General features: G+C 37.4%; 1 protein-coding gene across 2 annotated transcripts in view; it reads right to left on the reverse strand.

Annotated features, from left to right (window-relative positions):
* Nucleotides 1-2,899, reverse strand: part of LOC124160696 — a 15,746-nt gene extending 12,847 nt beyond the window's left edge. Inside the window, exons 1-5 of one of the 2 annotated variants that reach the window (XM_046536672.1) lie at nt 2,392-2,899; nt 2,213-2,261; nt 1,878-1,904; nt 1,660-1,691; nt 1,438-1,471 (exon numbers count right to left, since the gene is read on the reverse strand). In XM_046536672.1, coding sequence (XP_046392628.1) covers nt 1,438-1,471; nt 1,660-1,691; nt 1,878-1,904; nt 2,213-2,261; nt 2,392-2,435 — 186 coding nt within the window. In that variant the 5' untranslated portion in view covers nt 2,436-2,899. The remainder of the gene's footprint in view (nt 1-1,437; nt 1,472-1,659; nt 1,692-1,877; nt 1,905-2,212; nt 2,262-2,391) is intronic. The other variant, XM_046536673.1, reaches the window with a different exon arrangement.
* Nucleotides 2,900-12,644: the final 9,745 nt, after the last annotated feature.

The raw sequence follows: 12,644 nt of genomic DNA on the forward strand, positions 1-12,644 counted from the left end.
TGCATATAATATAAGACCTTATTAATATTATTTCCAAATCAGTTACAGTATTTTATGTGGCAATTTTCACACATAATTGACTGAAAAGATGTTTATTCAATCTTAAATTCAAACATACATGAAGGTTTCTCTGGTTACATGTGATGAGTTGTACCTTCATGAACCAGTAAAATGATTTCATAAAATTTTTTATGATGCAGTGAACCCCTTGCACTCCCTCTTGACGCCCATGCCTTCTAGTCTTTTGGTGAATGGCTTATAAATATCTTACCATTCGAAAACCTAACGGACATAAAATATCAATCCCCCCCACTCCAACTCCAATATCTACTTCTCTTTTCTCTTACCTCCCCAAAAATATCTCCTCGCCATACACATTTAACAGCTGGAGTGATAGCAGGCAACCTTGACTCACACCTTGGCCAATGCTTGCCAGCACGATTCTTGGTTGCCCAAATTGTGAAGTCTGAGTCATAAACACATTATGAATGAATATTTTCTACAGCGGAGGCTTGGTGTAATGAGTACTCTCAGTGGGCTGGATATTGCTTGCTATATTTGAAGGTGAAGCTATTGCCAAGCCATGATTCTAATGGGTAAATGGTTCATAGGAAAAAGGATATTTCCATTCAGCGCTTAACCTAAATATGTATACATATGAGATAATTTTCATTTAAGATAGCCGACACAAAACAAATGACCAAAGAAACAGACATATTGGGCTCATCCAGGGGGCACGAACAATCAGAGTGCTACCGCAACAGTCGTGAGATTTTGCCCTGAAAGCGACTGCTACCAAGCAGCTCAGTGTAAGCGCTTTCTCCGAGCTCTCTCTCCAGCCACTACTTGCTTGAGCAGTCTTTGTTAATTGGTGGGAGCTCAAATATTAGCTTTAGGTGGCCAACTTTTTCCATTCAGGGAAGGCTGAGGCCGCATAGCAGCCTTCTCTCATGGTGAAAGAGAGCTCCGAAAGTGCTCACTTCCCCTGAATGTGCCCAATGGTATGTCTTAAAACTAATTATAAGAAACACTCCTTACAGAGAGTTAGCAAATCAAAATTCATTGCTTAATTATAAAAACCACATTAAATATGATTCTACATTTCTTTCCACCCTAAATTACCACTGAATATGCCTGAATTGTAAACTTGTAATGCCAAGACATCAAATAGCAAGTATTTCAACATCCAGACATGAATTTACCCCATCATAAAAAATATTTAAAAGATCAAGACAATTTACTTGTCTCTACTTCATTACATGAATTAGTTCAATGGATAATGATGTTAATTCATTGACAAGTAAACACTTTGGTAAAGCGACATCGAGGAGCATAGATGTGCATGATCATGGTCCATCTCTAAGTATGTCCTCTAAACATTACTGAATAGGAGTAAAAAAGAAGACTACTTGACATGACAATCTTCCAAAAACTAACCTTGTTTTGCCTCAGGGACAAAAAGGATGTAATGCTATGTGGTCCAATAGTGCAGCAGATAAAAGATATTAACATCAAAAGTTAGAATACACATTTCAATACGAAAGAATGCTCACAATATTTCTCCCTAGCTCATATGGGTTTTATCAGATGAATTTCATGGCATAATTAGCCTAAAATATACATAAAGTTATGTTATAATTGAGGACACTACTGACTCACCCTCTTGGTTTGTAATACTTCTTTACAGGAGCCTGAAAAGAAAATAGGCATGTATTTAGTTCATAACAGGGCACTGATATTAAGATTTAAATATTTACAATTATACTTACAACGGCAAAATCAAAAGGAATACGGGTCGATAAGAAATCTAGTACTTTTACGACGAAAATAAAATTTGTGCTAGCTACACATTACTTTAGAGTACACGATTAACTCACCTCTCCACTACCAACAAGACAGTCAAACTGAAAAACAAGAGAGCTATATTACAAACTACATATGGAACTGTTCTACACACTGCTAATTAGTAAAATGAAGTGGCCAACAACGAAACTAAGAAGAGTAAATTTTGCTCTAAGTAGATATACATGGATGTCGACGTGAACAGGCTCCTACAGTTATCTTCGCCTATCATGCAACTACCAAGAAAATTAATACATATCCAACTTCTACAATTATATCTAAGGTAGCTTACAGCTGGGTACATTATACAAGAACTTAAATAAAGCAAGGTTAGAAATCTACAGCATTGTATTCACAAATTGACACTTACTTCAACGGACTCTGTGTTAAAGTATATGTTGTTCTCTACCCCATGACGGCTGAAATAGAAGGAAAAATAATTATACAAAACGAAAATAAAGAACAACAGCGAATCGACACCGTAGGGACATGAAAGTCCCAGTTAATAGAGAGCAATACGGGCATAGAAAAAAAGGAATTAACACTTGCCTATTTTTTCTGGCTGGCAAGCATCTGCCGAAGCAAGATCCCATGCCGTCCCGACCAGCGGGTCAGCAGGAGCCAGGTTAATTTCCACCTACTCATTCCTTCATCCAACGTCCTCCTCAATTCAATCGTTTTATCCCTTCATCAAAAGCTTGTGACTCAAAGCTTAACCATCAAAGCAATTCTCCATGAGCAAAGCACACACACGCGAGAGGTTATAGTGGATATATTTTCCTTGACGAAGTATCAATTGATGCAGAGAACGAATTCGAACGTGCGTCACACATTACTCATTAGTATGCACCACTCAATACGAAACACACTGAATTTATCCATTTAAGAATGGCTGTCAGCACCTTATTTTTTCTAAATTTCCACCAAATACTAATAGCGTTACAGGCAGAAAGGCTACTAATCAAAATACAACGAGGTATATTTTAATGTTTACATAAATACGCCTTTGGTGACGACTTGATAAATTACCGAATCAGCTGAAGTTGGCTCGAGCCGCGCGAGAGTATCGAATCGAAGAAACATAAATCGACAGCCGAGAAGCGAGGCATTTTTAACTGGTATTACATTTACTTACGAATCTATTCGGTTTGAAAATGATTAAAAAGAAAAAAAATTCAGTCATTCAAATCTAAATTCGCAACTATTATATCGCAAGAAATAAGAATTAATAAAAGGAATATGATTAAAGAAATTATGATTAAATTACCCGGAGGAAAATTCGAAGCATCGAGGGGAATTGTCAGTTGAATTTTTCTCTATCCACAGGTAGCATCAGATAATGGCCGGAAGTTGGCCCAACCCTGTGGTCGTTTCCAGAGTATTGGGCCAGCATACAGCCAATATAATTTTTGTTTAATGAGAATATAGGAAAGTTTTCTGGTTTAAACATATTTAAATGATATGTGGCGATACACTATAACCTTGTTGGGAGAAATTTTTCACTTTCCTTTTAAGACCTTAAAAAACGGCTAAGAGAGGTATGCTTTGTTTTCTAATGAAAAAATACTGTTTTCAATTTTTATCGTGCTTTGTAATCTGCTGATGTGATATATCTTGCCATGGCTTTGGACATTTTATAGCTTTTACTTTAGTTGGTTGCCTCGATATCATGCCTCCATTGATTCCCAGTGACATGCAGTGTACCTAATGTAATTTAATTTACTGTTGATTTAAACTCCCTCATTTATTCCAGCCAGAAAATATTATATTAATATTTAAAAGAGCATCTGAGGAGTTTTGGTTTGTATCCTTGGCTGATGGTATCTAGTACAAAATTAAGTATTGCCAATATGTATTGCTCTGTGATTGTATGTACTACAGAGGGGCTATTGAAAAACAACTGCTGAATATTATGTTGATAATCATTTATGAATGGCATCCTGAAACCATAGACCCTAAAATTCTTAGGTGGTTAACAGGATAATTAGGAGTAGGAGGAAATTATGAATTCCTTTTCTTTTTGTGCCCAGATCATCAGCATTTTTTATAAAACTATCCAAAGCCACAACAGCTATATCATATTTCTGATAAAGATGATTGATGTAAAGATAGCAAAAAATCCATCATTAAGGCAATAAAATGTAGTACCTACTCTAAAACCAAACCGTAGCAGCCATTCCGTCCACATTCTGATTTGCTAAGCTAATAATCATTCACTTGAGACAAATTTTCATGTCCACCAAAACTTTTCCTCCTGTAATACCTATATAAAAAGCCTATGAATTCTAGATTATGAAATATTTTCCTTTGTAAGACCTCAAAGAAATCAATTTGTTGCATGAATATTTGACCGGTAACAGTAAAAAGTACATATTATACTCTGTGGAAACCATTTTACAAATTATGTTCAGGCGTAATACCTTGATGTTTTTATTTTGGAGGGGAATAATATTTCCAACGCATCACCACACTTCACATTCCTATTTTAATTGGTACTAATGTTTTGGCAAAACAATTGATATGAAGTATTTTAGGATCATTATAGGTACATATCTCATGATAACATATAAATATCCTCCATGGACCTCCTTGTCCACTGTTGGACATGGAGGTCCATGCAAAGTTGTTTGGTGGGTCCTTTCAGGGGCGGATCCAGGTTTTTTTTCCTGGGGGGGCACAAGGGTCTGACAGGTCTTCTCATATTTGAGATTAAAAACAAAATACAACATTTACAGCAGAAAAAATTCTCTTTATCTTGATATAATTATTAATATTAAATTAAATGATGGAGGCTCCGTAATACACAAAATAAAACGAACGTAATGATAACCATGTTAAAAATCTTGCCTATTTTTTAAGCGTTTGGGGGGGGACGCACGTACCCTCTTACCCCCCCTAAATCCACCTGTGGGTCCTTTAGATATTTAACAGATATTCATTCAACGTTAATTGGATTAACATGGACATTGCACATATGCTTAAACTGAAAATGTTGCCTGGATATTGTTGGGATATTGATTGCTGCTTGGGACCTGCCAGCATAAAAGTCTCAAGTCTCATTAACATTAAAAAGTGCTGTCCACCTTCTGTAAATCTAATTTGACCATTGTATCCATCCATGATAGCATGATGCTTTATATTATGTAACACACTTCCATTAAAAAATTGCATCGCCTAAAGGAGGGGTTCCCAAACTTTTTTGTACCACGCCCCCCCCCCGCTACACATATCAGCTTTCCATTTTGCAATACCCTATTTCCACAACTCCTACTTGTGCAAGTACTTGTACTCGTACAAGTATGTGCCTACTTGATACGGTGAGTAGGTAGATTTTTTTGTTCACTGTTGAATGCGGTAACGCAGAATGGAAAGATTCAATAATTGTACGTATGATGAAAATTAAAACAAGTATTACATGAAAAACGAATATAATTACTGATACAAAATTTAACTTTGTAACACAGATACATTTTCAAATTTAAGGAAGGTGAAACAATAGGCCTACCTACTTACAAAAACAAAACATAAAATGTAATTTAGTGAGATGGGTGCGCTTGCATGTTCAGGATAAGTTGACAGATCATGGGTTGAGTTTCAGACAAAGCACAGCGTAGGTCACTTTCGACATCAAGTCTGTTGCGGTATTTGGTTTTGATTGCCACAAGAGTTGAAAACGCTTTTTTGCACATGTATGTTGTTGAAAAAGACAAGCACATCCGAACAGCTTTCTTTGAAAAAGTTTCAAATATCTGAGGAAATTATTTTTGTAATTTTTTTATTTATTTCATTTGGGTGTCACATCCCCCCCTGGACTTTCTCCACACCACCGCAGGGGGGTGCGCCCCCCAGTTTGGGAACCCCTGGCCTAAAGAGTGCAAACGAGGATGAAAGTATAAATACAAAGATATTTTTGTGAAGTATTACTAACGCATTCTTGTTGGTGCACTTCTCAAGAAAATTTTCTTATGGAACTTCTTTAGAAAGAGAGTACTGCCCTTTGAGGACAGAATCTAGAGGAGAAGAGAGCGTACTGATTTTATTTGGTACATATACAAAGGATTTAATACAAACACACATAGTCAAAAGCCTTCTTTAGGTCAACAGATCTAATGAAAATTGATTTGTTCTTCTCCTCTCTCTGCTCTATGAGTAGCCGAAAGGACATTATTGCTTCCATATATGCTTATTTTCCTAAAGTTTGAATTGATTTTTGCCCATGATCTCTTCCTTTATTTCTCCTGCAGAATGCAGACAGTATCAGATTCAGAATAGGGTCAAGAGGGGGCTTAGGTTAGGGGTAACTTCCCAGCACTAGTGGTGGTTCGAACAAATTTACCATTTTATCTAGTGTGAATTGCTCCCCCTGGGGTATCCAATAGAGAGGCATGAATTAAGGTGGATCCAGCATTTGACTCATTTGCATGGCCTGTAGGAGGGAAATAGGCAGAGCAAATAATAATAGGGAGAAGAAGAACTGCTCCATCTAATTATTTTGCATGAAGAGAAAATGATGACGAGCATTTTGCAGAAAAGCTGCTCATATTTTAGGAGTTCTTTCTCTATATTGATAGGAGTTCATACAGATGACTTGTTCCTCAGTGCTTGCCTACCATTCATTAGTGGGCCAGAGACAAGTCATCTCACCGAGATATATGAAAAATAGTGAGAATTTTTTCTAGTTTCTACAAGCGAGGCCTTAGCGAGTGGGTAGGGAGCAGGCCCGTGCTGGGCCACCGGGAGACTGGGACGTATCCCGGTGCACCCTCTTGTTCCGAAACTGATAAAATTTTAGAGTCTGAATACCAACAGTTGAGCAGTTGAGCAGTTAACTTGACTTCAAAGCTTTAACAGCATAATTAATGTCGTTTTGAGTAAGCAAAACAATAATTAAAATTAATATAGTTCATTTTGGATCACTCTGGTAGTCATCCCCCTGCATAGCTCTGGCACCCTCTGGCTTTGGCCGTCCACAGCCCTAAGAAGGGGTCCTGCACAGGCCTGGTAGGGAGTCATGTGTTATAAACCCCCTACCATGTACCCCCTCTCAAAACAAACCCAAAACATTTTTTTTCTGGCCACAGCCTTGAGTGCAAGTTGCATGATTGGAAAGAACCCAACATGAAGTGCCACGATGTGTTGTGCAGAAGTGTGAGAAGTACTGAATAGGAATCCACAACTGGCAACAAGTATAAAAGATGTGGTTAGAATGGAGAGTAGAAATAGTGGTATTTACAATTAGGATAATAGTGGAGGAGATTATTGAAAGAGTTGGTTCGACAAGGACATTTTTGGGAGGGATCAGAAGATAGAAGATTTAGCAGGAGAAAATACTGAGAGGTAAGGGAATGATACATTAGCATAGTGACTTTTACCTTACAATAGCGAATGTAGTACAGTTATGAGCATATCTTCACCTGAGTTCTTACCATATCTATTCAGAGCCAAATTTATGAAAAGAGGCCCTAGGCTATTCCACTTATGAGACCCTTTCACCTCTCTTTTTTAAGTTTTTAAATTATGTACATGATAATGTCTCCATGTTTCTGGGCTTCACCGCATGGATTTTTCTTTATGACGACAGTTTCTCCGGTATTCCAACCGGCTTCTTCAGGTCGATGAAAGGTCGATGTCGGAGAAACTGTCGTCATAAAGAAAAATCCACGCAGTGAAGCCCAGAAACATGGAGACATCATCTAGACAACGCCGCGGAAAACAACGCATCAACTTTATGTACATGATAGATAATGAAATGCATTATTAATGTAATATATGTATATCAGTATGATGAATGAAACATGTTGTCATTGGTGCTAAACGTTATGAAAAATAAATAATAGTGTTATCTGTTTAGATTACGTAGTTAAATTATAATTTTGGCAACAATTTGAATGCATGCCCCTCTTCCTGAGGCCCTTGGCTGAAGCCTAGTTAGCCTATAGGAAAATCCGGCCCTGTCTCTATTGTTTTTTTTATGATGGGATAGAGTTAAGTTAGAATTAATCATAATGATGATGGAATAGTGTCAGAAGCTGATATGTGTTTTTTATTAATGGTTCATTAATTTTAGAGTCGTCTGATATGTATTTTAGAGTCGTCTGGTACTCAGTCATCATCATCACTGGTCAACAATCCTAAGATTGGTTTGAAGCAGCTCTCCACTCAAATCCCCTATCAGCTGATCTTTTCTCGCCAATGTATTTCTTCTCTTTTGCATCTTTCTTTACCTGTTCCATAAGTTCAATACTCGGTAATGCACGTAAATCATTGATTTTATCTTAATGGAGGGCCCATGGTTGATGTTAAGGTTCAGTTCAATGATTTTAAATGAGAACACCCAAAATATTTTATATTTGTAATAAATAAGAAATTAAAAAACTGAGGATGTAAGAGAGTAGTGTTAGATGGATGGGAAGTACTAAGATAGCTCAAAGTGGGAGGAGTTGATTTTTCCTCATTTCTTGCTCCCATTATTAACACCCTTGATAGATCTTCAACCACGATTATTTGCAACATACTTTAAAATTGGCCATTCCAAAGTATTTCGTGAAGGACTAGAACAATGAGGTTTTTCAAAACAATTTCCCTATCATTAGTATCTCCCTGACGCTTGCGGGATATTGTATACACCTTCATCCTAGCTTATCTGCAACCCTTCTATCAGTTCCGTATGGCGTATAAGTTGGGGTGCATGAAAATGGCCTTTTCCCAGTTCAAATTTTCCACGTACAGAAAAGCTATAATGGCTTTAGATCAAGATATCCGTAGAGAGTCATTTGATTTTTTCCCTAAATTTAATTATTCCGTTTTCAGTCAAAGTTCCTGTAAAATCAAAGAAAATCACAGAATTATGATGCTTTCTTGCCAGGCAGACTTTGCGTTGTCGGAAAATGTCCTCTACGGAGTCTATCTTCGAAATAAGATTTAATTTGTAAAAAAAAGACTCTCTTCTTGTATTATTTCAAGTTCCAAAAGCTTAATTTTTAACAGATATCTCAAGGCTTTGAGTCAAATAAATTTTGTAGTTAGGAATACAAATTTGCAATAACAAAATTTCTTTTAATTATTACTTATAATTTTAACATACCAATTCAAAATTTCTCGTGCGGAGCTAGAATTAGCTGTTCAGTAAAGGGCGCGTTTGTCAATAGGAAAGAGCTAGTGAGAGGATCGTTTAGCAATAGGGTAAAGAATAGAGTAGTGATTAAAATGATCTGGAATGAGGCATTTAAGGTGTAAAGCGTGCTCGCTCTATGTTTTTACACTTGCAAACAGTGCTAAAGCCAAATTACCACGGAAATAGACAAATGTATGGGAATTAATCGAAAATAATAAAGGTTAAATAGCGACCATTACTATCTAAAGGATAACAACTAACAGATTAGCTAACTTTGGGAGACTCAAATGAAAGAATCACCATGAGTAGCGCAAGAAACAGTACATATTTATCAATAATATTTTCCTGAGAACTTTTCATATTTGATTCTACTCTTTTCTACAGCAAAAACTAAAAGGTTAAAATCCGTTGTCGGGCAGCTTTAGGATTCCCACGACGCCTACTTTATTGGACTGTACTACGGGATTTCTGACCTGTATGAAGATAACAGAAACTGTTACCTCTTGATAATGATCTGAAAAAGTCGAAACCGGTTGAATTTTCAATCATTACTGTGTGGGATATAATAACGTTTATTTGTGGACCTATCTTCAGACAGGTAATCTAAAGAAATCCCAAAGTACAGTCCAGAAGAGAAGGTGTCGTTGGAGTGAGGGGGAAGGGGTTTATTTGAGTTGAAGCACGCGCGTTGCGGAGAACGGAGGAAGGGAGGTTCGCGAGGCAAAGGAGGATGTACGGGGGCCGGGAGGGGGAGAAGGAGGATGAGGATTTGGGACCGGAGAATTATGGAGAGATGGAAGCAGAAGGACGGAGATTGAGGCATCCACATAGAGAGAGAGGGATGATGGCCGTGGTTTAGTTGGTTAGAGGGAGTTTTCGGAGGGCTCTCGCAAGAGGGGTGGTGTGCTTTGCTTTGGGGCAAAGAGAGATGAGTGGGTGGAGGGACTGTTCCATATTCATGCCGTGGCACTCGCGTTCCCCTGCCTTTGTTCATCCGACCGCGTGGCCCATTAGTGGTGCGGTTGGCGAGAGGGTGTAAGGGGGGCGAGGGGGAGGGATGTTAGGTAGCTGGTGGTGTTGGTGGGGGTGGGAGGGAGGGTGGTATGGGGTGCTGAGGTTGAGGGTGGGTGGTGGGAAGGAGTCTTTTTAGTGGCTCACGCGTCGGTAGGGAAGATTCTGAGGTAGGAAGGGGATGTGTATAGATGGGGGAGGTAGGCGTGGTCATAGCAACCAGATTATGTGAACTGTATGGTGGCGGGTGTATCAAAGTGGAAGGACTTTCAAAATGTAATCCAAACCTCAACTCCCCCCAAAACATGCTTGCGATGATCTAGAGGTATACATATGTTACATCAGAATATACGATGAATATTTTTGGCAATCTCGATTTTTGTTTTTCTCCATGCTTAAAGCAGTTCTGTCGTAACTGCAAAATTAAGCACAAATACACATGGTATTTCTTATTAAAATTAATTTTCCTTTCTTGATGGTGCCCTTCGATGAGAAAAATTAAAATTAGGGCACACAGAATGTGGGCCATTTAAACGATTACCTACATCTTCATATTGCTAATTTTTTTCAAGCTGCTGGAGAAAGATCCATTGACATTTCACATTTAGTAATTTGACTTCAGTGATGGTATTGTTTGTCATTAGCTTAGAAAGAAGTGCGGTGAAGTGTCTTTCTTTAATTTTTTTTTCGTAGATTGATTATGATCCACATTCTATTACTTTTTTATAAAAAATATTTAGATTCTGATATTAGAATTCCATACTTGTATGAGTATACGAATAGACAAGTATAACTACTTGAGCCAGTAGAAAATTTGGGATTATTCAAATGAAGTTTTCAAAAAGGTTTCGCACGGTGACTCCACGCCTCTGTGTTCTATATTCTATTCTTTCATATACTATATATCCACTATGTTCACCTCATTTTCTACACTAATACTAGTCTAGTATTTTTTTGCAGAATTGTTTAAAAAACTAAATGGAACCAAGTAAGTGTGTTTTTTTCCTAACTTCGATTCTAAGAAACCCATTTTCCGGGAATTTTATGACCAAATAAAGTCAAATCGTAACATTTATAGGCAATTAAAATCCAAGGGCACACAAAAAAGAAAAATTAAGCAATTACTCGTCGTCCTATGAATCGTAGTACCATAGAATAAAGGAACCACTCGCTTGATGGAGAGCTATCTTTTTGTAAACATAGATGATAATAATTTCTCTTCTGGAAACAGATACCTGCGATCACTTGAATTATAATAGCATTGACGGAAAAAAATTAAAACCACGCATGTCCCAGATACCCTGGTGGGACTACCCGCCACCGAGTTCGTGAAGTAAATTATCGAGTATTTTCTTTTCCTTTGACTGCACTTTTGGCTTTTTGTCCTCGATTCTAATTTTCAGCGTCAAGCCGTCTTCTCCAATAAAAATAGCAATCCTCCTTCAAGGTTTCTCGCTGAAAAAGCATCCAAAGGTTCCGGGTGTTTTATGAGCAGGCGATTGCTAGTTTGTAATATGTGTTTGTTTACCTTTAACGATGAAAATTTTATCCAATGAAGCAACATTTTTCTAGTTAATTAGTACTTTGTTGTGTTGTTTATAAGTAGTAAAGAAAGACGAACGTTACAAAATGAAGTGTTGGGATGAGTGAGAGAATAGATTGTGAAAGTATAGGGTAACGACGAGTTGTTAATTGAAATAATGACATAATTCAGGTAATTCCAGCGAGAAAGGTGACTGAAGGCTGATGAGTTGGAATCTCGAATAGACCGAATGGCGATGGGCGAAACTTTTTGGAACTCCATTTAAATGTAATGAATATAAATCAGTATGCGCCATGCGCTACAGATTTGTTCAATACATAAAACTATGCTTCCAAACACCATTACATACTTGACCTTGATAATTCCCGTAAAAGTTGGAATCTGTGTTGGTAACATTGAAAATTCTGCGGTATATACTAAGTTGTATGCATGAATTTTCACTTATAAATCCTCTACCACGGGCCTTGTAGAGTTATCATTCACCCTTTCATCTCCCTCTGCGGCTTTTGCTGCCTTCGTGTCTGAGAGTCGAATGCTAATTCTTACGGGGATGATGCGGTTTGGCCCTTAGATACGAATAGGTAGAGGATATGGAACGGTTCGCTTAATTGGAACGACGAAATGGTTAGGCAGGATTTCGTTCGACCTGGCTACGTAAGTCAATATTATTTTTTCACTCCTCCTCAGAGAGAGAGGTGGAGAATGTTATTTTACGCGTAAATATCTTTCAGGGATATCCACTGATTTTTTTTAATTTTCGAGTTTCGAGTTTTTTGATGCAGATTAAATCATGGTGGTTTTAAAAATTCGTCAATCTGGAGTAGTAATGTAACTCCCAAGTTAATAGTTATCAACAGCCGGGTATTTGTGAATTAATGTTGATGTAATGAACTATTAAACGGATAAATTTCCAAGACTCACAATTACTCAATTAACAAAAATTACATCACAATCGTAAGCGGAAAAATCCCAACTCTTAAAATGAGGTGGTGAGATATAAATCGATAGCTATAATAATATTTAAGAATTTGACTGACTTTAGTAGTTATGAATGCAAAATCCTATGTTATATTTGGTTAGTTGAAGAGCCACACATATCGTGTCTTGGGAAGTGATAACCCATGCATAGGGATT

The sequence above is a fragment of the Ischnura elegans genome, chromosome 6, assembly GCF_921293095.1.
Source record: "Ischnura elegans chromosome 6, ioIscEleg1.1, whole genome shotgun sequence".
Taxonomy (NCBI): Eukaryota; Metazoa; Arthropoda; class Insecta; order Odonata; family Coenagrionidae; genus Ischnura; species Ischnura elegans.